The 27,910-nt window shown below is 56.3% G+C and overlaps 1 protein-coding gene across 1 annotated transcript in view; it reads left to right on the top strand.

The window, feature by feature from the left end:
* The window catches only part of IGSF9B (immunoglobulin superfamily member 9B), a 35,331-nt gene extending 10,035 nt beyond the window's left edge, over nucleotides 1–25,296 (top strand). Inside the window, exons 5-20 of the mRNA XM_065652151.1 lie at nucleotides 922–1,039; nucleotides 1,815–1,956; nucleotides 2,056–2,201; nucleotides 4,417–4,559; nucleotides 5,385–5,525; nucleotides 6,307–6,423; nucleotides 8,112–8,262; nucleotides 8,555–8,666; nucleotides 10,791–10,966; nucleotides 11,241–11,467; nucleotides 11,628–11,712; nucleotides 13,074–13,235; nucleotides 13,918–13,963; nucleotides 15,097–16,722; nucleotides 24,576–24,697; nucleotides 25,073–25,296. Of these exons, the coding sequence (XP_065508223.1) occupies nucleotides 922–1,039; nucleotides 1,815–1,956; nucleotides 2,056–2,201; nucleotides 4,417–4,559; nucleotides 5,385–5,525; nucleotides 6,307–6,423; nucleotides 8,112–8,262; nucleotides 8,555–8,666; nucleotides 10,791–10,966; nucleotides 11,241–11,467; nucleotides 11,628–11,712; nucleotides 13,074–13,235; nucleotides 13,918–13,963; nucleotides 15,097–16,722; nucleotides 24,576–24,697; nucleotides 25,073–25,296 (3,738 nt within the window). The remainder of the gene's footprint in view (nucleotides 1–921; nucleotides 1,040–1,814; nucleotides 1,957–2,055; nucleotides 2,202–4,416; nucleotides 4,560–5,384; nucleotides 5,526–6,306; nucleotides 6,424–8,111; nucleotides 8,263–8,554; nucleotides 8,667–10,790; nucleotides 10,967–11,240; nucleotides 11,468–11,627; nucleotides 11,713–13,073; nucleotides 13,236–13,917; nucleotides 13,964–15,096; nucleotides 16,723–24,575; nucleotides 24,698–25,072) is intronic.
* Nucleotides 25,297–27,910: the final 2,614 nt, after the last annotated feature.

Genomic DNA, 27,910 nt, shown 5'->3' with positions numbered 1-27,910 from the left:
CCCCCATCTCTGCTGCCAGCAGTCCCCACCGCTGCCTGCCCTTGGGTACAGGCTGGAGACCCCCCCATGGTGTTTGGGGCATCCCCATTCCCTGCTGCTCCCCGGGGACCCTCGTCCTGGGGGGCCGGTTGCTGTGCCAGGTCCTGGGGTGTCCCCATGCAGGGGGGGATTTGCACAGGGAGGACTTTGCCCCCCTCTCCCAGGACCCTTTTTGCATCCCAGAGGCTCCCAGGCAGAGATTCCCCCCTGAGCTGTAATTGGTAAATCAGGCATTGGAATCAGCGCAGGCACTAATGAGAGTCATTAGGAATCATTTGTTACTAATTGAAATAGAAGGATGAGGCAGAATGAGGCGGTGTTGGGGGGAAGCTTGGCTGGGAGCACTGCTCCCTGTGCAAGGGGGTGCTGCTACCCCGGGGGTGACCGTCCCTCACTCAGCTGTGTCCCCAAGGAGGAATTTGGCCGCTCCTCTTGCAGCTGCGAGGTTGTCCCATGGGGAGGACAGCGGCTGGGCTGGGGCGTCCCCCTTGTACCCCACCCCAGGGGTGAAGCGGGTCCCTCGGGAGCAGGGGATGCTCCGGCCAGGCATCCTGGTGAAATGCCGATGGAGCCGAGGCGCTTGGCAGGAGCGGTTTGGAGTCTGCCACCTGCCAGTCGCTTCTGCGGGAGATGAATACGTTGCGAGGGTTATTTATTTATTTCATTATTATTTTTTTTTCTTTCTTTCCGTCCCCTTGGCGTCGAGCAGAAGCGCGTGTGCTGGTTTATTAATATCTGAAGTCTTGCAGAGCAGGGAAAACCCATCTCTCATCTGGCACTAAAAGCACCCGCAGCTACTCTGCTGTGGCGATGGGGAACGGAGGGTGCTGGGCTGGGGTGTGTCCCTGCCTGTGCGCCAGGACTGTCCCTTGTTGTCCCCAGGTGAGCGACGGGAGCCTGACGGTGCTCTCCATCAGCCGGGAGGACAGGGGTGCCTACACCTGCCGGGCGTACAGCATCCAGGGGGAGGCTGTGCACACCACGCGCCTGCTCGTGCAAGGTCAGATCTCCCACCCCAACCCCTCCGGTGGCTCCTCAGCCGCCGGTGTCCCTGTGGGGCTCAATGCGGGGGAGCTCCGTGGGCTGCAGCACCGCCCCAAAGCCACCCACCAGCCTTGTGGGCTCAGCGTGGTTGCCCCCTGGCTCTGCATCCCATTTGTAGGACGGAGGAATCCACTTAATTGGGGCACAGCGGTGGCCGTGCCCGTGAACAGCTGGGGCCCGATGGCAGCTCAGTTTTGCTCGGGAAGCGGGGAAAAGATTGAGACTGCCACAAAGCGCCTCGTCAGATAGCGGTGATGCATGGCAGGCCTCCTGCTCCTCGCTCCCTCTTTTATTAAATAAATCCTTAATTAGGTCAACAGCTACCAGCCGAGAGAGGCGCGCGAGGTGTCCTCTGCTCTGCTTTCGCCGTGTTGGCGAGCCGTGGCCGCTCGCTGCTGGCTCCCGACGGTTTGTCCCCCTGGATTTTTCCAGCGGGTGATGCCATCCTGGAAAAGTGCTCAGGATGAAGGGAGGTGTGAGCTTGTGTGCCCTGGGAGAAGCAGAGCCGTGTGTCACGGGTGCGAGACCCCTTCCCTGAAACTACAGAGATTAGGGGAAGAGTTGGGAATAATAAAGCCACTGTTTTCTTAGAGGGATCCTGCGGGATTGGGGCCAGCTCTGCCCCGGAGCCCCCCAGCAGCTCCCAGTGATGGAGCTGAGCCTGAGCAACCTTTGTGGGGACACCTGTACGGGTGGAGGGTGACACTTTTCTCTCCCTTCCCACCCTCCAGGACCTCCCTTCATCGTTTCCCCTCCGGAGAACATCACGGTCAACATCTCCCAGGATGCGCTCTTCACCTGCCAGGCCGAGGCGTACCCCGGGAACCTCACTTACCTGTGGTACTGGGAGGAGGAAAACGTCTATTTCAAAAAGTGTGTAGCTGGTGGGGTGGCGTGTCCTCCTCGTCTCCCTCCCGGATCCCGCGTTGCCCCCGGGTCACCCCGCGATCCTCCTCCCCTCTTCTCTCGCAGTGACCTGAAGTTGCGGGTGCGGATCCTGATCGACGGGACGCTGATCATCTTCCGTGTCAAGCCAGAGGATGCCGGAAAATATACCTGCATCCCCAGCAACAGCCTGGGCCGCTCGCCATCAGCTTCTGCCTACCTGACGGTGCAGTGTGAGTGCGGGCAGTGGGGTTGGGGCTGAGATTGGTAATACCCGGCTTTGAGGCAGCCCCATCATCCCGGTATGATACTGGGAAACTCGGGTTGATGTGACAGCAGCCTTTGGATGGGCACACTATCATCCTTAGCAAAAGGCTGAGAGCATCTCTCATGTGCTCGTAGGAGATAGGAAACAAGAAAGCAAATAGCCGGAGCATCATCACCGCTCAGCCGGGACCAGTGTCCACCTTAGGTACAAGCAGCTTCTGACTCAGTCGGCATCTTCCCACCGCTGCTGCCGTCACGCTGTCCTCACCGGCTGCACGGCGTCGGGCAGGGAAACACCACGTCAGGGCTCTGAGTCTCAACAACCTGCGTGTATTTTTCATCATTTATTATAGGGGCTCGCTCCCACGGCGTGTCTTTTTATTTTTTCGTGAGCGCGGTAGCTTTTGCGTGTCATATTTTCCAGGCGGTAACTGATCTAAAGGAGCGGAGGAGAAGGGGCTGTAGCAGGAGCGTTGCTTCCCACGCTTGTTCTCTCGGGCTCCCCGGGCGGTAATGGGTAGTGTGCCGCCAGCGTCCTGTGCCATTCGACAGTAATGGCCTCAATTGCTGCCGCTCGCAATTGCAATATTGCTCTGCTGTAAAAGACTACAGTGGTTTTTATTTTATAATGAAAGACAGGCTTGCGACTCAGGTTTTGAGGGCTGCCTGTAGATCTGCCACTGGTTAGTGGGAAACCCCATGCTGGCCACTATGAGAAGGGCTGGTGAGTGCGATAGTTTCCCTTTGGGGATGGTCGAAGGGGTAAAGGGATGGTGCAGCCAGAGCCGCAGTTGAGATTCGGGACTTGGATGCGCCTGGTTGGGCGGCTCTTGGGAAAGCGTGTTGCTTCAGGCCATTAAATCTGCCCTGCCCGCTAATCCAGGAGCACTCGTCAAGGCTGATAGCTTGTTAAAAATAGCTCTAATGGCAGGAAAAACAGCGTTTGGACAATCTGCTGTTCAGATGGCCCCTGCGCTTGGCTTTTTGCGCTGCAAGCCCCTTTTGCTCTAGAGGAAACCTTGCCATCTGTACTGCGGCCGATGCATGGGGAGGGAGGCTTCCCACCCCCGGAGCGGCTTTGGGACGGGGACACGGCTCTGGGGCATTAGTGAGCCGGGCTGGCCCATGGCCAGTGACCCAGCAGTGAAAGGCTGGATCCCATTACCCTCTCCCCTGCTGCCGGAGCCCTTGATTACATTTCCTAAGAGGTGGAGTCAAGCAGAGAAGGGGGGTAAAGCCCGCTCCATATGCAGCGCTTGGCAGTCTGGGTTACGGTGCTGTTTGCTGTCCTCCGTCCCTTCCCCCCAAACACCTTACCTTTACCTCCAAATCTGTGGTTTTGCCTCAGCAGCGCAAGGATGCTACACCCCAAAAAAGCGCTTTCATCCCTTAAAGCAGCGTAAGCCCCAGCAGGATTTTCCCGTAACCTCACGCTGCTGGTGTCTAGACGAGATTGTAGAAATACTCGCTCTTCTTATTAAAAGTAACTTTTTTTTAAAAAAAAAAAAAGCTTCTTATTAAAGGAAGTCTAGGTTCTCTCCAACCCACTCGCACTTAATTAAAAAGCTCTTAGAAGCACTGTTAATGACACATCCTAGACTTGGAGGATTGCGAGACGCCTCGCTGCGTGGGTGGTGCGGCGCGGGGGGGGTTCGGTTGTGTATTTTAAGCTTTTGCAACCCGTCGGAAAGGGTGGAGGTGGCTGGTGCTCAATGCGACCCAGCCTCAATGAGGCACGAGCTGCGAGTACAAACGGAGAGGAGGTGAAGGGCTCACGGCGGCCTGGCCACAAATCCCTTTTTCCATCCCGGTTACTGCAGTTGGTGCGTTTTAAGGCTCGGGAGTTGCTGAAATAGTTGGAATAGTGCAAAACCAGGCGTGGTGTGTGTGCACCAGGCCGAGTGCAATGTGTGGAGTGGGCATATCTAATGTGTTCTTCTTAAATGCAATTTTTAATGAGCCCCAGGTAGGAACACTTTGGGCGTGAGTAAAGCCTCCCAGAAATGCCAGGTATTACGGCAGATTTGTGCCGTAGCAAGCCTGGAGATAACAGCCTGTGGGAGCCAAGGTGGTATTTGCGTTTGGAATTAATGATAAAAGCGATGGAGATGCTCTGAAGCCAGGCGGTGAGGGAGAGATGGGCTCTTACCCCTTGCTAACGCGGTGCTGCCGCTCCCCCAGATCCTGCCCGCGTGGTGAACATGCCCCCCGTCATCTACGTTCCCATCGGGATCCACGGATACATCCGCTGCCCGGTCGAGGCAGAGCCGCCGGTCACGCTGGTCAAGTGGAACAAAGACGGACGTCCCCTGCGAATTGAGAAGGTAACGAAGCCCCGGAGAGGGTGCACGGGTTGGGTTTGGGGACCGTCATGTCCCCTGCAAGTGCCCGCAAGCATCACGGGCACCCGGTGGGAAGGAGCAGCCCCGTGGGTGGGATGATGCTGCTTTTCCTTGTCAGCTGTGGGCAGAGTTAATTCGGGTTCTCGCGTGGAGCCCGGGGCACCTGTAGACGTGCTGTCCGTCCCCCAGACCCAATGGCTGCTGCCCACCAAAGTGACCTGATGGCCTTTTATTTCCCCAAGGGCCGCTGATGGTTAAAAGACCCTTTTAACAAGTCTCTGTCTTCCTATAATCACGGTTTGGTAGTCTGAGCAAACATACTAGCCATAAAATATTTAAAGAAGATGCTTGGTATTTATAATTCTTTGCTTAAATATTAATGATCCGAGGTTTTAATTCGGTTTAAACCTGTTGCTGCTGTGGGTTCCTGGTCCTCGGTGTCCTCAGCTTCTCGGGTGGAGTTGTCTCCTTGGTGCCACCAGGATAAAAGGAGTTTTACTTAGGATGTGATAGATTGCGATGTTAAATCTTTTGGGCTGCCTGAAGAAGCCTGGCTGTGTGTAGGGCAGCAGCAGCGAGATAAACCCACGTGTCTTCGAGTGCGCACAGAGCGGGGCAGCCCTTCCTGGAGGGCTGCGCTTGGATGGGCTGATCTTGCCCACGTTTCTCTGCAGCTGAGGAGATGCCTTGGATGCTGGGAATGGAACCGAGCGTCTCCTGGGGATGTGACAGCCGCCCTGGGCTTGGCTGAAGGGAAAACGATGAGCCGTGCAGGGTAAATCAGCTCTCTCTTTCTCACCGTTGCAGTATTCTGGCTGGAACCTGCTGGAAGACGGGTCGATCCGGATAGAGGAGGCAACTGAAGATGCTCTCGGCACTTACACCTGTGTGCCTTATAACGCCCTGGGTACGATGGGCCAGTCTCCCCCTGCCCGACTGGTACTGAAGGTAACTTGCCTGTTAAATCCTTGCTCTGCAGATCTGCTGTGGGCTGCGTCCTCCTGTGCTTAAAATGCTCCCAGGGTTGTGCAGGGCGCTGCAGGGATGATGAGCTGTTGCTTTTTTTTCCATGCCACTTATTTGGTTGGTAATTCTGTGCAGAAATTCAAGTTTTACTCTGCTTTGGTTGTGCTGGACCAGAGTAGTTGGAGGAAATGTGCCCCTGGGACGGCCTTCTTGCCAGCAGAACACTTAGCCCTGCTGACCTGGGCTTGAGTTCATGGAGGATTTTAGTTAAATGGATGATTTGAGCTCTGGGGACGCTCCGTGTGCTCTTGCTGCGTGCGGAGCCCCGGGCGCGCTGGGTTCCCGTCAGGGCTGGGGTGGGAACTGCTGCCTCTGCCTTCCCCGAACAAAACCTCCCGTGCTTGTGAGCGGCGGTGATTCACCGTGCTTCACGTGATAACGCTTTGTGCCTCGCAGACACACACATCCGCCAAGGCGGCTGCGGAGTCAATGGAATCAGGTTGATGTCTGATGTGATGTGGGTGTTTTTTGTAATTTTTTTTTTTTTTCCTGTTTACCTCCTTAAAACTTAAAGTGCTCAAGTGCAGCGGCTCTTTGGAGAAAGCTTCCCTCGGGGTGTGTAATTTGGTGTGCTGTAGCGCACGCTCTCCGCCGCAGCTTTGCGATGCCTCCACCTTACCCAAACTGGTGATTCATTTGTTTTGGAAAAGGGCTGGTTTTGGTGGTGGGAGGTGACACTCGTTGCCTTTTCCCTTGGCTGCAGGACCCCCCCTATTTCACGGTGCTACCAGGCTGGGAGTACAGACAGGAGGCAGGGAGGGAGCTGTTGATTCCTTGCGCTGCTGCCGGAGACCCCTTTCCCATCATCGCCTGGAGAAAGGTACCCGGCCTGCCAGACAAATCTGCAGTGCCTTTGGCTTTTGGTGAATATTGCAGACAGAGAAGCCACACTCTGTCCCGGTAAGAACAAAACTGCAGGTACAGCTGCTTCGCTTTGGGCTGAGCCACTGCCGTCCTGTCCCGCAGGTGGGTGGGGGAAAAGCCCGGCTTGTGGCCACCGAGTGCCGTAACCCCGTGAAACCGTCACGGCAGCATCTGCAAAGCTGAGCGCTGCCCCCGCCCCGGCCCCCTCCTCTTCCTCGCCGGTGCGTACCCCAGGACACCCTCCTCCTCGCAAGGCGGTCACTGGCAGGACACGGCAGCCCCGGCGATGCCGTTCTTGTGGCACGGACCTCCCATGTCACCGGAGCGTGTCCGGAGGTCCCTTGGCTGTGTTTTCGCAAGGGGCTGGACTGGTTGGCGGCTGCTTTGCTGCCCCGTGACTTTGAAAACCCTGAGAAGAAGCTGTTTTAGTGATGCTGGACTGGACATAATGATTTCAAGGTGTCCCTTTCTGTAGGGCAGGGTAGGATCCAATGTGGTAGCACAGCCTGGGAGCAACTAGGGCTTTCCAGCCAGTCCTTTGCTTCCCACCTTCACTGCTCCCAGAGGAAAACCACCGTGCAGGGCACCTTCTGGCCTCTTTGTCGCCATCAAGATCTTCTCTCCAAGCCTCCCGTCCCTTCTTAGGGCTCCTGAGAGTCAGCAAGGTCCACAAGTCACCCAGCGGGCACCATCCTCAGCCCTTGCAGTGCGAGGTGCTGGATCTCTTTGAGTTCCTTTTACCAGCACGACGAGGACCATGACTTGCACAGATTGCAAGTGACCTACTTAAAACTCTTTGGCCCTTTAGTCTTTTTCTCCATCTTATTTTAGCTTTGGCCCTCCCCTTCATGTCATGGTTCCTTCCCAAATCCAGTTGGGGCTGGCTTGGCCTGTGCTGAGTTTACAGGTGCCAGAAATAAGCTCCCTCACTCCCCATCACCCCACCAGCACTGACCAGTCCCTTGAAGGACTCCCAAAGACCCCTGAATTCCCCATGCGTGTCCACCCCTCTGCTCATCTTGCCTGACATCAAGCTCTGGGTCCTGGTGTTGATCGGTAGAGGTGTGAAGAACAGCTCAAGAGGACTCAAGACAACGTGGGATTTGCTCAGCTGATGGGCATAGACATGAGTTGTTACAAGATCCATCTTTCCGCTCGGCTGGAGAGCTCCTGGACACCTCTGCGCACGCCATCCTCCTGTGTCCCCATGGGGCCCTCGCTGGCATTTTGGGCATCTCCTGGGGCAGGCGGTGCCTTCCTCACCCCGGGAGGGTGTTTGCCGGGGGCGGCCGGTGCACCTTCCTGGCAGCGGTTTCAGCTTTGGATGCTGGAGGTTGAGCCCCGGCGCAGGGCTCGGCGTCCGCGCGAGCGCCGTGGGGTTTTCCGCTTGTGCGCGAGTGCCGAGCATCAGCCTCCCTGACGCATGCCTCTCGCGTTGCCCCGCCAGGTCCTCTCGAAAACGGGGGAACCGGCTGCCTTGCCGCGACCGGAGAGACCAGATCCCTTCCCGGTGGCCGGCGGTGTCCCCTGGGCCGCGCAGGTAGCTTAGTGTCCCCGCTGCCGCCTCGCCCTGCCCTGCAACCCCCTTCTGAGTCGTGTTTTGTTTTGTTTTTTTCTCTCCCTTCACCCGGCTCCTTGCCCAAGGTAGGGAAGCCCAGCAGGAGCAAGCACAACACGCTGCCCGGCGGCACCCTGCAGATCCGCGCCCTCGGCAAGGACGACCACGGCGAGTGGGAGTGCGTCGCCACCAACGTCGTCGCAAGCATTACTGCCAGCACCCACCTCACCGTCGTAGGTACGGGCAGGGTTGGGGACGGGTCCCCAAGGTAGCGTGTCAGTAAGGCAGGAGATGGGGATGCTTCCTGTAAAGAACTGTGTCTCTTTAAATCTTATTTATCACTGCTTTTTTTTCTGTTCTTATTGCGGCCACCTGTGGGCACAGCTGTCCTGCTGCTATTTCTAGCAGAAATTCCAGGTGGCTTTTGCTTGGTGCAAGAGGAGTCCCCTTGAATCATGGCTGGGAGTATGTCCTTTGCCAGATAACATGTGGTTTTGCGCCCCTTCAACCCTCCCTTCTCTCTCGACAGGCACAAGCCCTCATGCCCCGACCAGCGTGCACGTCGTGGCCGCCATGACCTCAGCCAACGTCTCCTGGGAGCCCGGCTACGACGGTGGATACGAGCAGACTTTCTCAGTTTGGTACGGCCCTCTGTGAGTCATCCTGGCATGCTTTGCTCTCTGCTTCTTTTCCTTCCTAGCCGACCCGAGCTTCAAGGGAGGGTGGGGAGGGCTGAGCTCCTGTTCGGTGCCTTGGAGAGATGGGGGGTGGTGGTGGGATCGTGCAGTTCCCGTGTTTCCTCTCCCTTCTGCGCTAGCCAGGAGCTCTGTCTACCCCAGCGGGTTTTATTCAGCTTACGGCGCAAGGGAGACGCTTTGCGTTCCTGTAACTTTGCCCCTAGCATCTAATTTCAAGATAAACTGTTTATGAAGCTTAACAGCCGGGGAGAGGATGGAAAATGCAACCTTTATAGATTGCGTCCTGGAAGAGCTGTGACTAAGCAGAAATGATCTCTCCTTGCTCTGTGGCTCCCTGGAGGTGATTAAATCTCAGCTGAGTTCATGACCAGCTGCTGTGAGATGCCGGCCAGGTCTGAGCCTCGCCGGGCTTTGCTCCCATTGCTCTCGTGCCAGCCAGCGCTACCCGGTACCCAAAACCAGTGGGTGCATCCCTCCTGCCCGCAGTGGGGTCTTCCTCTTCTGAAAAGCCATCCTTGCAAATGTGGAGGGAATGGTGCCTTCCCAGTTCTGGGGCTGGCATTCCTCAGCCTTTCTTCTTGCTCTCCCTTTCTTTCCTTGCCTTAATTTGCCCCGAAGGAGACTGCTGATAGAGTGGAGATAGGGTAGATGCTGCCCATAATGATTTATGGCTGTCACTTGTGGGGTGGGACTGGGCAGTCAGGAGACAGAAAGAAGAAGAAATGAAGTGAGCAGAGGAGAAAAACGAGGCAGCGAGTGGTGCAGACCTCGCTCTGATGAAAACGTCCTCGGGAAAGGTGTTTGCACCAGGCTTGCTTTAGGGAATTCACAGTGTACTGTAGGGACCTGGGAGGCCACATTCTCTTCTTGCTTCTGTGGTTGTTGGTGCTGGAAATGCCAGCCCTGCTCCCCAGGGCCACCGCAGCATCCCCAGGGCTCTCCATCACCCAGGGCTGGCATTTACCCATCCTCACCCCTCGCCGTTGCTTGCCGGCCCGCGGCAGCACCGGGGAGCGAGGGCGCGAAGGCGATGGGGTGAAATGCCGCAGGGAAACCCCCTCTGCTGCCGTCCGTGCCATGGGGGATCCTGGCAGCCGTGGTCCCAGCCGGGGCCGCGGTGGTGCGGAGGTTTTCCTGCCGGTTTGGTGGAGGCACGCTGCACATGCATGGCTCTCCACCAAAGTGCTTCTTTCTATAGCTTGCTACCGCTTCTCCCGCCTCACCTTTTGCTCCCTTCGCAGTGACGTTATTCGTCTTTGCTCCATCTCTTACTCGCCCCTCGGTGGATTTACCTGGCTGGGTGCTGGTGGCTATAGATGTGCCTGCTGATCTATGCAGAACAGGCCTTCCCAAATCCTCTGTGGACACCATCGAATTGTGCAGCCGAGGGCTGGGACTCCCTGGAGCGTCTCTCTAACGCGGGAACCAATACTTGCAATATCGTTGCAGCGCAGTGATGCTGTGTTGGGACATGGGGCTCTTTCACCATGGGGCTTCTCTACGTTATGCCCTGGGCGGTGCTGGCAGCCCCCGACTCGTGCAAATATGGCAAAAATGGTGATTTATTTAAACGTCTCTTGCGGAATTGCATGCATAGAGCTGCGGCTGAGGGAAAACTTGGCTCTGGCTCAGGAGCTGTTGAGGTATAAATGGGAACAGGGCCCATCTCCTGCTCCAGCCGTCCCCTTTGCAGTGCTCGCCGGAGTGAAAATGCACCAGCTTCCCCTTTAGCCCGTGGGATCTGATGGAGATAACCTCAGAGTGGGGCTGGGGGCTCCACTGGGGCTGCTCAGAGGCTGCAGAGGGGAGGGCTGGTGACCATGTCCCCACGAGCTGGGGGATGCTGGTGTGGCACGAGGGGATGGTGCCCTGTGCCTTGGCATCCTCGTGTGCGCCGTCGCCGAGCCAGCTCTGGAGCTGTGGTGGCTCCAGATCCATACCCATCGCTGCTGTCAAACCAAGCCATCGCTCAGGAAAGCTCCATTTTCGCTCGAGAAGTTAACGCTGCCTCTTTGTCCTCCCTGTCGAAGACACCGTCCCTGAGGATGCTCCCTTTTCTCTCGGCAGGGTGAAGCGAGCCCAGTTTGGCCCCCACGACTGGCTGTCTCTCCCTGTGCCAGCTGGTTCCAGTTGGCTACTGGTGGATACCTTGGAACCAGAGACTGCATACCAGTTCAGTGTCTTGGCTCAAAACAAGCTGGGCACCAGCTCCTTCAGTGAGGTGGTCACTGTGAACACTCTAGGTAGGTCCTCCATGGGCACAAGGGAGGAGGGGAAAGGGGTTTAAGAGGTCACCAGGGTGGAATGTCCCTTTGCCTTGGTCCTTGTGTCCTATCTGCCACTCTTGTGTGTCTGAACTAAGAAAGAACATAGCAGAGATGTGCCCTAAACTTGCAGAAAGCGGGAACTGCCATTGTGGTCCATCGGCTGCCAATGGGACGCGCACAGAGGAGCATCCTCTGCGCTTCCCCTCACCCCATCTCAGAGGTGTCCCTGTCCCATCTGCTCTGTCCCCAGCATTCCCTGTAACAACTCCAGAGCCTCTGGTGTTGGTTACCCCACCGAGGTGCCTAACAGCCAACCGGACACAGCAAGGCGTCCTCTTGTCGTGGCTTCCTCCCGCTAACCACACCTTCCCCATCGACCGCTACATCATGGAGTTCCGCGTTGCGGAGAGGTGGGAGATCTTGGATGACGGCATCCCGGGGACCGAGAGCGAGTTTTTTGCCAAGGACTTGTCCCAGGTAAGCAGGGGCTGCCCACACTGTATCTCTGGTGTCACACCATCTACTGCAGCTCTGGGAAAGCTTTTAGGGTGGCTCGATCCCTCTACTGGGGTCTTCAAGGAGCTGGGCAAGGTTGGAGGCTGTGGTGGGGACCTGATGGGTGTGCTTGGTGTTGCAGGACACCTGGTACGAGTTCCGGGTCCTGGCGGTCATGCAGGATCTCATCAGCGAACCCAGCAACGTTGCTGGCGTGTCCAGTACAGGTAAGGGGTGACTCATGCCTTCTCGTGCCTTCTTCTACCTCCAGCTGTGGGAGCATCTTTGCTTCTAGTGCTCAGGTCGTGCATCGGTACTTATTTACGACAGCAATGGCTGGTTTTGTGCTTTTGCCTGAGATGCTCGGGCTGTGAGCTGGACTGGGGGACACGTTTAAGATCGGTGTCCTGGGCACGCTGCTGGCCCCGTGCGAACAGACCAGGGGCACTCAGAGCGGGTGAGGACGAGCCGCCCCATTTAGTCCTTCCCGTGGAGCACAGCGTTGTCAGGCGTCCACCGGTGCAGAGGGGCAGCGCGTCTCAGCCCTGCAGGGTACCCGGAGAACAAAGCTCTGCGCAGCCTGGAAATGGGAATGAAAAGTGCGGAGAGAGAAGCGTAGCACTGCAGTGCAGAGTCGGAGGAGAGGGGAAAAAAAAAAAGCTTTGCAACAGGAGACTGCAACACGCTGCAGCGTGCGCGGGTACCCTGCGCCTCGGTGCAACTTGGAGGATGCTCCTTGAGCAAGGGACAGATGAGGATGTGTGATTGCGATGGGGAAGGCAAGGGCGGCAGGAGGAGAGGGGGATGCGGCAAACTCCGTTTTTATGGCTCTGGAAAAGCCGAGGAGCCACCCAGCTCTCTGCACGGTCTGTCTCTGCCCCCAAGTGGTGCTGGCACCGTGCGGGGAGCTGCCTGCTGCAAGCTGCCGCTCGCCTGCCCTTGCTCCTCTTGCAAGGTTTTTCTGATGAGGTTTGGCAGCTCCCGCAGGGTGTGCGTGTGCCCCGGCCCCCGGCGGCCGCTCGGCCGGGCTGAAGGACGATGCTTCCAGCAGGAGAACGTGTGCTTGACCCTGCGTGTGCGCGCACGGCAGGAGAGCTGCTGTGTGCAGAGTTTGCATCTGCAAATGGCCGCAGTTGAAGCTCTGCTGGCGCTTCGGGTGTGCTCGTGGTTAGCGAAGGGGTGTGATGAAGGTTTGGAGGCCGGTTTTCAGTTAAAGACCTGAAGAATGTTGAGAAAGGAGAAAACACCTTGTGCTGCTACAGCCTGAGCTGCAGCAGGTTGTAGCTGCAGGTTTGGTGCAGTTGTGTGCACTTGTACATAAACGTGTATTTGTGTGGCATGGAGGCTTCTTCCCTGCGGGTCCACAAAAAGGTTTATATGGTGTAAGGTGGGTGAATCCCTCGGCACTGGCCTGCAGCAGCGCTGACTGCTCTCCCCATGTTGGTTGGAAGCAGGGGCTGTTTTTTGAGACTATCATTCCCCGTACCAAGGATGAGCTTTGCCCTTCACGCTGGGTTAGGTCCGCGGGGAAGGCGGCAGACCGGGGATGTGTGCATAACACCTGATGGCTGGTTTTTATTCCCCCCAGACGTATTCCCTCAGCCTGACCTGACGGACGAAGGTCTAGCCCGCCCGGTGCTGGCTGGCATCGTTGCCACCATCTGCTTCCTGGCTGCCGCCATCCTCTTCAGCACACTTGCCGCCTGCTTCGTCAACAAGCAACGCAAACGCAAGCTCAAGCGCAAGAAAGGTGAGCCCGTCCCCGGCGTGCTTCCTTCCTCCTTGTTCCTCCTCCCTGTTTGTGTCGTGGTGGTAACCTTGTCCCTGTCTGTCTCTTCTTCCGTCCGTGCGTGTCCTCAGGTGAAGCCCTGACTTCATCCCCTGGCTGTGCCTGAAAGCATCTGTGGTCGGGAGCGGGAGAGGCAGGGTGGGTGACGAGGCGACAGAGAAACTAGCTGGGGATTTCCGAGGGAGCGCTCTCGCGTGGTGATGACTCCTAGAGCCGGGGGCTTAGGGCTTGGGGCATCCTCTGGGTCAGAGATGCGGGAATTGCTCCCCAGAGCTGGGCTTTTCAGCTCCATCCCACCTGGAGCAGGTGGTGTCCAACAGCAAAGGAGTCCCTGCTGCTCCTCTTCCTGAAAACTGGGGCTGCCACCACCTTGCAGGAGTGGCTGGCAGGGAAAACGGTGTTTGGGGAGCCAGCAGGGAAATCGGGCTCCTCCTCCTCTAGCCTGCAGGACTGCGGTGACAGGACGGGCAGGACCCGGTGTCGGGAGCTGTTTGTTGTCAGCAACCATTAAAGCGCTGGAGCAATGAAACCTTGGCCTCTTGTTGAGTGTCTTTTGTTGTCTTGGTGTTGAGTTTGTCTTCTTGTTGTCATTGTTGCGCCTCCTTAGCGTTCTCTCTTCTTTCCCCTTTTTATTCTCTTCCAGACCCTCCTCTCTCGATAACCCACTGCAGGAAGAGTTTGGAGTCCCCGTAAGTATCTTGTCTTAGATGCGGCACAAGGCTGTGGGTCCTCAAGGTGCTGTCTCCTTCCCACAGCTGTTGCAGGGCTCAAATGGAAATGTCTGACCTTGTTTGGTTGCTTCTGACGAGTGGTTTTTGGTGTTCCCTGACCTTGTGGGAGCACAACGGTTCACAAGAGACAAATGGGCTTTGGAGCAGAAAGCAGCAGGGATGAGTGCAGCAAGCTTGGTGTAGTTTTTGAGTCATTCTCTGTTGGCTCTGTTTTCTCTTGGGAAATTCAGGCAACGTTACACGTATATCGTTTCTCTTCCCATGAAGAGTGCGCTACTGGAAGCCTCTTTCCACATGTGTCTGAAGTTGGTGGATTGTGGTGCTTATGCAGCCCATCAAAAGCATGTCTAGCTGCTAAACAGTGGGAGCATCTCCCCAGTGCTAGCTCGGGAGTCTGAGATGTGGATGCCTCATGCTTTGGCTCCTGGACTGTTGCAAAATGTCCCGGTGCTGGTTGATCTTAATCTTGCTCTTTTTGTTTCATCCACTGTGCTGAAATAATGGTGCCTGCACCGTCTCTGTTGGTTCTGCTACCATTTGCCTTTCAATGTTGTTTGTCCGAGGTTTTCCAGATAGGGATGAGCAAACTAATCTGATGCTTGCTGCCTTTTGAGGCTCTTGGCCTGAAGTTTGAGTGTTGAGAACGGGAGGAAAAAGTTGGTCTGCCATGGTCTGTCAGCATCTCCAAGTGAGATGCTGTGTTCCACGGGAGGGGACATTGGCCTGATGTCCTTCCTCTCAGTTGCTTTCCTGGGTGCGGATGGCTCAGGAAACTTCAGAAGGATTTGGAAGCGGGCTCTGGATCTTGTCTTTCATCCTGCTGGGGCCGTGGAGCTTCTTGCAAGGCATTGGTATGAGCTGCCTGCTGTGGAGGGGCTGCCGAGCGTGCTGAGCTCCGCTCCCGAGGAGTGGGGGTGATGTGCGCTGCTGCTGGCCCTCTGGCCCTGCTTACCCCCCCAGATTTCTCCTAGGGTTTCTTCTTTTGCAAGCTGGTAGCACTTTGTTTTCCAGATGTGTCCGGTGGGCAAGAAGACCTCTCCTTCCCCCTCCAGGTGACCGACCCCTCTCGGTTTTTCTCCTCTGTGGTCCAGGTTGTCTTCCGGCAAGGTGAGTCCCGAGAGCATCCGCACGCTCCGTCCCCCCTCGGAGTCCTCGGACGACCAGGGCCCGCAAGCCAAGCGGATGCTGAGCCCCACCAAGGAGAAGGAGCTCTCCCTTTACAAGAAGACCAAGCGAGCCATCAGCAGCAAGAAGTACAGCGTCTCCAAGGCGGAGGCCGAAGCCGAGGCCACCACCCCCATCGAGCTCATCAGCCGCGGGCCGGACGGCCGCTTCGTCATGGACCCGGCGGAGATGGAGCCCTCCCTGAAGACGCGGCGGATCGAGGGCTTCCCCTTCGTGGAGGAGACGGACATGTACCCCGAGTTCCGGCAGTCGGACGAGGAGAACGACGACCCCATCGTCCCCGCCTCCGTCACGGCTCTGAAAGCCCAGCTCACCCCTCTCTCCTCCAGCCAGGAGTCCTACCTTCAGCCACCAGCATACAGCCCCCGGTTCCACCGGGCGCTGGAGGGTCCCGGCGCCCTGCAGGCCACCGGCCAGGCCCGCCCGCCGGCCCCCCGGGCTTTCCACCACCAGTTTTACGGTTACCTCAGCAGCAGCAGCCCCGGGGAGGTGGACCCGCCGCCCTTCTACATGCCAGAAGTCAGCCCGCTGAGCTCGGTCATGTCCTCCCCGCCGTTGCCCGCCGAGGGGCCCTTCGGACACCCCACCATCCCCGAGGAGAACGGGGAGAACGCCTCCAACAGCACGCTGCCCCTGGCGCAGACCCCCACGGGGGGCCGGTCCCCCGAGCCATGGGGCAGGGCCGAGTTCCCCTTCGGCAGCCTGGAGCCGGCCCCCGCGCCGTTCCCCCACCAGCTCCAGCCCTGCGAGGCGGGCGAGGGCACCCAGCCCAGCGGCTGCCTTCCTCGGGGGCCACCTCCTTCCTCCCTCCAGGTGGTCCCCGCGTCCTACCCGGGCATCCTGCCCTTGGAGGCACCAAAGAGCTGGACCGGCAAGTCGCCCGGCAGGGGACAAGCCCCGGTGGCCACCACCACCAAGTGGCAGGACAAACCTATGCAACCCATGGGATGTCAAGGGCAGCTAAGACATACCAGCCAAGGTATGGGCATACCCGTGTTGCCTTACCACGAACCGTCCGAGCCCGTCGGCCCCAGCGGCACAAGCACATTCAGCCTGGACACCAGGTGGTACGAGCCCCAACCCCGACCTCGGCCCAGTCCTCGGCAGGTCAGGAGGGCTGAGCCCAGTTTACATCAGGTGGTGCTACAACCTTCGAGGCTTTCTCCTCTGACCCAAAGCCCCCTCAGCTCCCGCAACAGCTCCCCGGAGCTGACCGCCCGTGCCCGGCCCCGGCCGGGCCTCATCCAGCAGACGGAGGTGTCGGAGATCACCCTGCAGCCCCCCGCCGCCGTCAGCTTCTCCCGCAAGTCCACGCCATCGACGGGATCCCCCGCGCCCAGCAGCCGGGGGGACAGCCCCAGCTACCGACCTGCCACCGCCTTCACCCCCTTGGCCACCGGCTACTCCGGCTCCCAGGGCTCCTCCCTGCCCGTGGACACCATGGATGTTTTCGGAGACATCCCCTCTCCCAGGAGGGCCGGCGAGGAGATTCTCCAACCGGAGCCGACATCCACCACGGTAGCCGCCACGGGGTAAGTGTGTGACCCCCGTGATGCGCCCCCATCCCCGGCCCCTTCCCGGCTTCCCTCGCCCCGCCTCACCCGCTCCCTCCGACTCCCTCCCCGCCATCGCCATCCCAACTCGTAGGGTCTCTCTGGGCGCGCTGCAGCATCCCTTTTGGAGACGGCGACCCCGCGGGCTTTGCTAGGAAGAGGCCGGTGCCGCGGGTTGCATGGCCGCTGCCCGGAGGAGCCGGGTTTTAGGCAGGCGAGCTTCCCGGTGCCGGCACCGTGCTTGCCTCCTCCCCTGGGGAGCCCGGGGGCACCGTGACTTCGGTTACGGGCCGTCTGCCAGGCGCGCAAAAACCTGGCTCCTGGCTCGTGTAGGTAAGTGTCCTGGTGTCACTGGCGGTTGTTTCCTTCTTCTAGCTACTGGCTCTTGGCTTTCTTCGAACGTTAGGGCCGCTGCGCCTCTTCTTCCTCCTCTTCCTTCCCGCGGAGTCTAGAGAGCTTTAATGCATGAACAGACACAGCTATCACGGTCGCCGCCCCACCTGCAAAAGGGATGCTGCAGCCCCAGGACGCGGGCAGGGAGAGATCAAGCACTTAGCCACACCAGCAGCATGTCAGGAGAGGAGGAAAAAAAATAAAAAATAAAGTAACCCCAGCGGAGATCGGGAGGCTGCCGGCACACTCAGATCCTGCCCTAAAGAGGGATGTGGCTGCACTAGACAGTAGCGGCTGGTTTTCCAGGTACCAGGGTTGCTCCAGGCAAAAAGCGTCTCTCTCTCTCTCTCTCTTTCTCTCTGTATTTCTCCTCTTTCCCTCCGTCTTTCGCAGCACCTTAGACCCCGTAGCCGTGCTTTCGTCCCATCTTTTCGTCTCGCTTCATTTTGGCTTGTTGTCTGGCGGGGTCAAAGCCCCCTCTGGCTTGTGGCAGAGAGGACTCGGTGGGGCCGGGGCGCCCAGCCCCCGGAGCCGGTGTCGTTGGAGGCGTTCGGAGAAGAGACGTGTGTTTTGGGGAGGGGGGAGGCGGCGTTTCACCCCGCAGCGCCCTCCGCATTTCACTCCCACCCTCTGGTACCTGGAAGCGTTATGGCCTTAGATAACCCCTCCGGCACGGCTGGGGTGCGCAGGGGGAAGGCAGGAGGGCTCAGGGCAGAGGATGGGGAGGGAGAGGAGCTGAACGAGCCTGAGACAACTTCTTGGTGCCTCTGGAAAACACAGCTACGGAGCGATGCAATTAAGCACGTAGATGTAGGTCCATGTCTCCTTGCCAGGGCACCCCAAGGAGACCCAGCTCCAGGAGAGATCCGTGTTAGAGCAGCACTGTTGTCCGTGCTTTTACGCAGTGTATCCATTCGCTTTGTTGATTATTGTTTTCTTTTCTTCTTTTTTCCTTTCTCTTCTGTTTCTTTCCCCCTTTCTTCTCCAGCCTCGTTTGGTTTGTGTTTCAGTTTGGTTTCTTTCCCTCCTTTTTCCTTTGGAGTTGTTGACGTGCTGATGTGTTGCGGAGCTCGGCTCCTTGCGGGTGTTGATAACTGCTTTGTTTTTGATTAATCTCAGCTATCTGGGCAGTGTTGTCGAGACAAGCTTCTCCTCAGCTCAATAGGTAAGGGTGATCCATGTCCGAAAGGATGGTGTGGGTGCTGTGGAGGGTGGCCGGGAGCGGGGCATGAGAGGGGACACGGAAGGGGCTTTTCCAATACCATCTCTTCCTTTAAAGGGGAATAAGGAATCGGAAAACTCTAGGAAACACCTCTGGACGCAGAGTCTCTGTGGCTTTTGGGTTTCCCCTCCCAGCAGCACGCTGCTGCTCCCCGGCCTTCGGGGGGGCGGCGAGGCTGGAGAGCCCAGGGGTGGCCACCGTGTCTTGGTGTTGGGCTTTGGGATGCGCCAAGGTGCCGTCTCCCCGTGGCCGCCGTTCCTTGGAGGACGGCGACACGTGGCACCCTCGGCCCCGGCATGAGGGTCGTGAGGTGTTAGGAAGGTGCCTGTGGAGGTGGGGTTGGTGAAAACCAAGAGGAGCTCCTGGCCACCCCCTGCAGCCTATTAAAACAGCCACCTCTGCAGCAACCAGCTGCAGACAGAGCTCTGAGAATCGGGCTCCAAAATCAGACTCCACTTCCAGTCTAGGAAATGGGAAATTTTGTTCCCATCAGTACCTGGATCTGTTTTTTTTCTTCCCAAGTCTTCTCAGTCACAGAAAATAGGAGAAGTCTTTTTTTCAAGACGGTTGGCAGCAGCGTAACTACAGTTTCAGACTGCTGGTGAGGTGTTTTGTTATTCTCATAGTCACATTAAAACCCCCTCTTCTCCAAAATACTCCTTTTAGAAAGCTTTAAGACTTCCTCTGCCCCAGCTGTAATTAAACAGCCCTAAGCAAGAAAGGCTCTCCTAAGAAAATACCTCTCGGGCCACCTTCGTGGGGCTGGTTTCTTAGGTGCCCGTGGACATCCCTGGAACTGGGATGGAGTGATTGGGAGATGGTTTTCAGACCTTACAAGCAGAGAATGTCACTGAAACTGCTAAAGCCAGATGAGATAATAGTAATTCCTGATGCCCAGGAGCGGGAATGCTGAGCCATTTGGCCGTCACCAGGCTGATTATGGAAGGAGAGGAGAGGTGGGATTGCAGGTTGGACTGTTTCCATGGCCTGGCCATGCCCAAGCTTTCTTAGGACAGGTCTTCCAAAAAACGTAAGTTTTGCTGCCTTGGATGGGAAGAGTCAAGGTCCTGGCCAGTGCTCTCCTAACAGCCTGAGCCCATTTGAGCCTTGCAGCCTTCAAATCTCTGAAGCACTTGACCACCTTCTTCTAATGTTTTCCCCAGCTGATCCCAGAGCAGGGTGTCCCATGAAGAGCAAAGCTTGGTGAGATCTGGACTGTGCCAGACTTGTTGAGCAACGGGGAAGCCCTTGGCGAGGACGCGGCTGTTTCCTCTGTTCTTTTTCCGTGGTGTTTCCCTGCCCTGGCAGCATTAGGGACATGAGTGAACGTGGCTTTGGCGCAGCAGAGGTGAGTCCAGGCTCACGTCCGAGTTCGGTGTGGCTCCTGTCCCTGGCGACGGGCGCTGTGGGTTGATGGGGTTTCAGGAGCAGGGTCACATCACCCAGCAGGACATCTGCTGAGGAGCAGCCCCGTGTCCTGCTCCGAGATGCTGCTGAGGACTGGAGTTACCAGAGCGACTCCAGAGCCATTATCCCTAAAAAGGGGGAAGCCAGGAGAATAAATCTCTATTTAATAAGCAAGGAATCCTGTAAAGAGCCCAGCCAAGTAATTTCTTGATGATTTGGGGTCATAAAATTGTCAGTGCATGCGGAGCGCAGGGATTTTTATACCAGACCAGCCAGATTTCTGTACTGCAGTAATAAAAGCTGAGAGGAGGAGAGGGAGAGGCATTTTGCGGGCTCGGTGGTGGCTGTGGCACAGTGGCTTTTGCTGGGTGAAGTTTGGGTAGTTTTTACTGACTGGCAGAGATAAATAATGCCGTTATTGAGTCGGCACGAGTGGTTTTCCCATCTTCCTCTCTTCGGATGCGGCGCGCGGTGACGCATCTCCTGGCAGTGCTGGGTTAACGGTTGGACTTGATGATCTTCAGGGTCTTTTCCAACCAAATTCTATTATTCTAATGGGGAAGAGGAGGCTGTCTTCTCCCTGCAGAGGGAAACCCAAAAACCACAGACGAGGCACCGAGCCCCCGCGCCCCTCGTCACCGCAGCCTGTCCCGGTGCCGGGAGCTCGGGGGCTTGGCCGTAGCGAGTGACAAAGGGACGTGGGTGCTGGGCATGCGGGAGGATGAGCACCTCTCGCTCCCGCTTGAAAGAAAACAGGTTCCCCTTTAAAGACTGTCCATGTGCTGATCCTCTGCATGTGTTTCATGCCTCCTCCCGCTTGGAGAAGTTGTGAGTCCGCTTGTCTGAGTGCGTTTTTCTTTTCTTTCTTAATTATTATGATTTCTTTTTTTCTTTTCAGTCTCTTTAATTTACTTATATATTTTTCTCACTCTTGTTTTTCATTTATCTTCCTCTCTCCCTCCCTTCCCTGTTGACTGTATCCCCCTCTTCCTCTCCAGTCCGGCCCCTTTTCCCTCGCCCTCTCTCCTCCTCGTTCCCCTTCCCTCAGCATGGTGAAGTCCCTCGTGTAGGTGAGTTGTGGTGCCTGCAGACCTGGAGAAGGGACCCCCCCTTTCTCCGGTGTGCTCCCCGCTGTGACCAGCCCCTTCCTCCCTCATTGCGGTGCCTTGGCAGCAGCAGCTCTGGGGCGAGGGGCCGTCAGCGCCGTGTTTCTATAGCACCTCTCGTGATGGAGGATCTCAAACGATGCACGATGGCATCTTGGGATGGAGTCAGAGGGGGAATTCCAACCGGCAGGACATCTCGTGGGATCGCACTTGAGATGAAGCCTCATGCAGGAGAACTGAGCTCTTCGTCTGAGGAGGATGAAGGCTTGAAGGACATGGTGGCTGAGACATGGCGGGCTCTGGTCCAAGTGGATGCTCTGATATGTCCAAACCATTCCTGGATGTCACTGTCTCAAGGAGAGGAGGAGACAGGGAATGTCTCTTGAGACCTCCACAAAACAAAATACATATATTGCGCCCTTGAATCTCCTGGAGCCTTATTTTGCATGGGGTTCCTCCTTTTGGGTGGAAAGAGCTTAGTGATGCTTTCATGGGCCTTCTCCCTTACATCTTTGCTTCAGATGTGGAAAGATGCTTGAAGAAGAGCAGCTGAGATGTGTGTTGGGTTGGATGGCTCTTCTCCCCTAGCTACATCCTCTGTCCTGGGGCTCTTAGGGGTCCCTCGGTATCTTTGTGGCCTCTCCAGTGCCTCTCTGTCTGTGCACTTCAGACCCTTGCTCATTCAGAAGGGTTGTCCTTTGAGTATTCGAGGAAAACTGCTGCTCCGGGTGTTTGGCATCTCCAGAGGCTCGCATCAGGAATTCACATGTGCTTCTTGAAGCTCCTGTGATTGGCTCCACACTGAAGACTCCAGAAGTTCACCCTCCTCTCTGAACCTCTCATCTGTTGGTGTTCAAGATACCTCCTGTTCATGGGCAGCTGCCCAAAATGTTAACTCTGCGGGCAGGAAGAGGCTTTTGGCTGAGCTTAAAATGAGAACTAATTTGAAAGAATCGGAATCCTTTGAAGAAATAAAGGGTGGGTAGAGCAGATAAAATTTGGCTGGTGAGTAGCATCATTTCGTCCTCCTCTGTATCTCTTCCTTGCCAGAGGTCAGACAGTATTTATAGCAACACGTGGGTTCAGTGCACTCGCTGTTTGTATTTGTGTATATAAATACAAGTCCAATTACGGAGAGCTAGTGGAAATGAGCTTCAGGCAATTTCCTCATAATCCCTTGCGTAAATCTGTCTAATTTTGTCAATGTGCCACAGCAGCATCTTCTTAGAAGGAAAAAAAGAGCGGAAAGAGCAAAAGCCTTGTACAAGTTGAGCTTCAATAACATTAGCAAAGTTGTCTGGGTGGTGGGAACAGGCGGTGGAAGGCAGATGCTGATGGGTGGGACGGTGACGGGATCGCCGAGCTCATAGAATCATCGAATGGGGGATATAAATGGGAAAAGCGTGTGCCAGGGGCGCAGCTCAGCAGGTAGTGACCAAACCAAGCTTGGAGACACTGCTGGCAGCACCTCTCTTGGGAAGAAGACGTTTGAGCACCGCAACTGTATGGGCTCGTAAACCTCGTCTTTCCAATGAGGGAAAGCTCTCTTTTGGATCAGCCAGCAGGATCACCAGCTTGTCTGATGAGTTGCTTCATCTTCAGCTGATGTGCTGCTCTGCCAAGAGCTGGAACCGAGGCTCTCCAGGAGCATCCGTGCCTTGATGTCTCTGTTGCGATGGGAAACATGAAAAGGGGCTTTTCAATACCCAGCATTTGGGTTTCTGTTGCATCTGCTGTGTCCCAGCTGCCTCATCAATTCACACTGCACTTCTCTTGACGCTCTCCGACGCTGCTAGCAGAACTGAGATGCTTTGCGATCGCACACATTGCCAAAAACAACAACTTCTGCTCCCCGAGGGGAAAAAACATCTCTTGGGAACTATTTGCCTGTGCCACTCCAGCTGAAGTATCGCTGCTCGTCAGCCGCTGGGGATGTCAGACGTGGAGCCCGAGGGAGATGAGGAGCTCCAGACTCACGTGGGTGGACGTGCTCTTGTACCGCAGCCCAGGTGTGCTGGGGCCTTGCAAAAACCAGTGTTTCTGCAACGCCGGATGAGTCCCACCTTACTGATAGAGCAGGAACGAGACGGATGAGTTCGTCCATGTCTTTTTGGTGACAAAGCAGGAGTCTGAATGCACCGATGCTGCCTCCTTGCAGTCAGCCGAGGTGACTCTTCTACCTGCCCACCCAAGCCAGGGTTTTGCTGTTCCCTGCCCCGATCACGGACACCTGAAGATGCAGGAGTTGCCATCAGCACTGTCCTCTGCGTGGCTGTTTTGAAAAGGTTTGGTCGCTGACCTCCAGTGACTGAGTTGTGAGAGCAGAAGAATGTCTTCTCCTCCTTTGAAGGGTAGGACAGGCTTGTTAGAGGCACGCTGGTTTAAATCTCCAGGCTTTGCTCTCCGGAGCCTGGCTTTGAGCTTTGGCTTTATTGCAATGAAAGGTGCTTTATGGACACTTCCCCCGTCATCTCTGGGCACCTCGTGTCACAATCTCTGTGGTGATTCAGGCTGATCCCAGGTTGTTACCTGTGGCATCTGCTGTCTTTGCTCAGGCTACTCCTTTTATGGCATTAGGTGTTGGTGCACCTTGGAGGGACATGGAAGCAAAATGGAGAGGGGGAAACAAAAGGGAAAGCAGCAAGAGGGGGGGATGCTGTGATGTGTTATAGATGAGAGTTGGACCGATGCTCTCCTAAGGAGGTTTTTCCCTACTGCCCTGCTCTCCACAGCAGTCATGCTGTCCGGTCCTTGGATGGGAAAGGCAGGTACAGTGAAGAAAGTAAAAAAAAAAAAAACAAAAAACAAACACCAACAAACTTTTTGCAAAGGGGAGATGACTTAACATTGAGCTGGTTCCTGTAGAAGAGTTATTCAGGGGCTAAGGCTGGAAAACTATCTGTTAAAACTGCTGTCTCTCCTGCAGGAAACACCCCATTGCAAATCCCCTCCTTGTCCCTGGCTATAAGACCTTGTCGGTGTTGTCACTTCAATGTCCTGTCCCGCAGGGCAAGAAACCCCAGCTCCCAGCCTCCGAGCATTAAGGAGTAGATACTCCCGTGCTGTTGCGTCTCTGTCGCTCATAGCAGGGACCTGGGAACGAGGTACCGCTCCCAGCTGTGTCGGCGTGTGCCCTCTGTGTCCCTGTCTGTCGTGTGGCCCCTGGTTGGTTTTTTTTGGCCATGGGAGTGGGGCCGGACCCTCCCCGCTGTTGTCTGCCCTGGGTGGCTCGTGGTGCCCGTCCTGGTGCTGCCGTGCCGCGTCTGCCTGTCTCCTCCTCTCTCTCTGTCCCAAGGGGTTTCCCACCGCTTCCCCAGAAATGCCTTATCGGACATAGGATCTGCCCCGTCCTTTTTTTATTTTATTATTATTTTTTTTTTTCCGTTTAGTGGTGCTGGGCATGGCAGGCAGGTGAGCTGGGGTGCCGGCAGCTCTCTCAGGCGTTGGATGGTGCCGGTGGGACCGGCCGGGCTCGCGGCACCACTTGGCGATGCAGAAGAGATATGAGGGGACAGCAGGGGACACGCTCGGGCGCCTCGCTCCGGCACATCTGGCTGGCCCCGCTCCCTCGGCCTGGGGTTCTCACCTTTTCTTTTTTCCACGGCAGAGCTGGCTGGGGTCGACCGATCCCCCGGCGGGGACATCCGGAGGCTGCGAGCGTGGCCGAGAGCCGCTGACAGTGCCTGTCTGCTTTTCCTTCCTAGAAAACGTCCATCTCCGTCCGGGGACGCTGCTGCACCTGAGAGGCTCGAAGCTCTGAAATACCAGCGGATAAAGAAGCCCAAAAAGTCATCCAAGGGCTCCTCGAAATCCAGAAAACAATCCAGTGAGTGCAAGGACCCTGCGGTCTCCAACAGCATCCCCCAGGGGCAGTCTCCAAGCCGCTGCCTGGATGCTGCCTTCACCCCTGCCCCAAAAAGCGGTGGCTCCTTAGGCTGCTCACCCACACGCTGTCCCTCCCCTGCTCTCCCCCTGCCTCCAAACCCAGTTCCCCTTCCACGTGTCTCCAATCTCGAGTGATTTTTGATTTGGATTTTATTTTTGAGCATTAATATAATTTTCCCCAACGTGCTCCCTCCTTGCCAAGCAGCCGGGTTTGGGGCCAGGTTGCCATAACCTCCCGCTTAGGGCGCGCAAAGAGCTGTGCCTGCTGCCCACAGCTGCCGGCTCCGGTCCCATCCACCTTCTCTCCCCTCCGCAGACGGCTCTGCCTCCCAGGTTCAGCACCTTCCCAGCTCTCAGGTACTGTGGCCTGACGAAGCTGTCTGCCTCCGCAAGAAGAAGAGACACCCTCGTCAGGATCCCTTCGCCCGCCTCTCGGCGCTCAAGGACGACCTCTGCCACCGCCAGCTCCCCGAGGACCAGACAGCCATCCTCAACAGCGTGGACCACGAGGACACCGCCGGCCACGCCACTTTGCTTTAAACCTCGGCCCCAGAAGGTTAAACAGGGGGTGGAGGGAGCTGACGTTGCGCCATGGCGGGGATGGAGAGATGGGGGGACACCCCTACGCTGTGCCGCGGGGTTCGTGGTGGGGATGAGCTTGGGGGGGACCCTGGGGCAAGTTGGGCGGACGGGGAGGATGCTCGGGGCGTGGGGGCTCCTCGGATCCGCTTCTCCCCCCACCCCGGATGGCTGCGGTGGGGTGGGGGGGAGTGGGGCGCGTTGCACCTCGGTTTGGGAAAAGATCTTTAGGGTTAAAAGGCATAGACGGAGCTTTTGACGTCTGCTTCTGCAGCGCGCGTTTAGGGAGAAAGTGTGGAATCGAGCAGCTGGCCCTCAATCGCCGGAAGAAATTAAATGACACGGGGTCTAATTAATTGACAAGAAACTAAGAACCCAGACGAGAGCTGGTAATCCCATGAATCTGATTACGATAAAAACATGACCAAATAATCCCAGGAAAGCTGTAATTGTGAAAATCTCCCTGCCTCCCCCTTCCCAGCCTCCTTTTATGTGAAGATAACAGCAACAAAACCATCCGTGACATCTTTCCTTACCTAGCTCTGAAAGGGAAAACCAGAAAGACCCCAAGCCTTCGAATCTGTCCAAGATGTGAGAAATCACCATTTGTCTGTGCAAATGCATTTGAACCTTGTTAACATGTACTCAACACTGTGGGTGCGCAGGTATGGGACTGTTTTCATCCAAGGGTGTTTTCCCCCAAAGTACGGTGCGTGTCAGCTCTGACGGGGGTGGTTTTGGTTAATTCTTCCTGATGCTGTGTGTATCGCTGGCAAACGTTCTTCAGTGCCGTGTAGTGTGATTTCTGACTACGGTAACATTTGTAATCTTGATTTATAACTGCAAAATGGGGAGGTGTCCCCGCAGGCGTGCGAGAGAAGGGGGTTTGGTCCCAAAAGCCTCCGTCGGCAGATGCTGAGCTCTGGTGAGCGCGGCTGGAAAAACCCCCAGCTCTGCGGGATGGAGACGGATGGCTCCTCGGAATGACGGTGCAAAGCTAGGTCCAGCGTTTCGCGTCAGCTTAAAATGCGTTGCTGCTGGTTTCGCTGTTTTTCCCCTTCTTTCTCCTGCTCCAGCCTGCCTGTGTTGGCTGTGACACCCGCCAGGGTCGCGTCCCTTCCCTTTGCCCCATCCGAGGAGACCCGCTGTTCCCTTCTCGGTAATGCTGTTCTAACTCTTCACCAGAATGTATTTCCTCCTCAAAATACTTAGGGTAGGTTTGTTGGCCGGTGGTTTTCTGGATTGCATAGGCCTTTATATTTTTTTTTTTTAGCACGAAAGGTGTAGCCCGCCCTGAGAACAGCCGGGCTCGCTTTCCTGCTCCGCCTCCACTCTCTGACTGCGTGGCCTTGGGCAAGTCACTCGACCTCTCTGTGCCTCAGTTCTCCCATCTGTAAAATGGGGATAAGTCATAGTTGAGCACTTTGGACAAGCACTTGGTCGCCTGCAAACTGCAAGTGCTCTGTAAATGCCGAGTGCTAACACCAAGTGATCCCTACCTTTAAAATATTTACAGGTTTGTTTGGGGTTTTTTTGAAGTGGTAAAATCAGCCGCTACATCCAGGTTTGCACACTTCTTCCTCTGCGGTAAAGTGCTAAACCCTCCAGCCTGCCTGGGAATAAAATACCAACTGTTTCATGCGGATATTCTTGCTTTGAGTGGATTCAAGCTGTAGAAGAAGTGTCAGGAGAATCAAAGAGCCTGCAGGCATGTTTTTTGCCCCAGGCTCTCCATTTGCATACAAAACATTTGTTTATTCCCAGGTAGAATTGCCAAGAGATTCTCCGCAATCTCGCCTTTAATTCTACTTTGCCTTGGTTATTGCTCTTGCTGCTGGTTGAACCTCGAGGGGCTTAGATGTTTGGAGAAAGACGTGATGCTTTCGGCCAGGCAGTCGGGATACGGCACTCCAAGCACGCCACGCTCCCTGGGAGCTTTTAGGTTGGAGCCTGTTTATCGTTCTGCCTCGAAATATCTGGTTTTGGAGGCTGTGCTTCATTTCCCAGCAGGATGCTCGGAAACCCGCAGCCACGGAAAGCAGAGCACCGTGTCTTTTCCAACCTCGAAGCCCTGACGTAGGTTTGAACCACTTGACAATGAATCTGCTAAATCGATAACGAGATATTTCTGAGCTTTAACAACTTTGTGTAGATGGTCTTCAAACCGTGAGTAGGTTTGTCTGACGAAGGAGAGAGGGTCTCATAGAAACACCCCTCTCTTTCCAGCCTTGCACCAGGGCTTTATATCAAGTACGTGATGAGTGACCTAATGTAAGACCCTCAACTATCAGAGTGAGAATTCAACGTCGCTAACAGTATGACTGCAAATTTATTTTATTTGAGTGTGTTTTAGGGACTCTCCCTAGAATCCGCTCGGATCTGAATTGATTTAATGCCATTTGCCCGCTTGGCAGCGGGGGGAAAAATAAAACCAAACCTCTGCCTGGTTAACTTCAGCTCGCCGGTAACTTCAGCGGTGCGGCGAGCCGGCGTGGTACGGTGAGCGATGCAGTGACGGGCCGGGATGCTCCCGATGGACAGGTGACAATTGGGGACAGGGGACGCCCCGGCTGGG

Source organism: Caloenas nicobarica, chromosome 26 (genome assembly GCF_036013445.1).
Source record: "Caloenas nicobarica isolate bCalNic1 chromosome 26, bCalNic1.hap1, whole genome shotgun sequence".
Lineage (NCBI taxonomy): Eukaryota > Metazoa > Chordata > Aves > Columbiformes > Columbidae > Caloenas > Caloenas nicobarica.
Note: the sequence above shows the minus strand (reverse complement) of the source record. Positions and strands in the feature narration are given on the sequence as shown.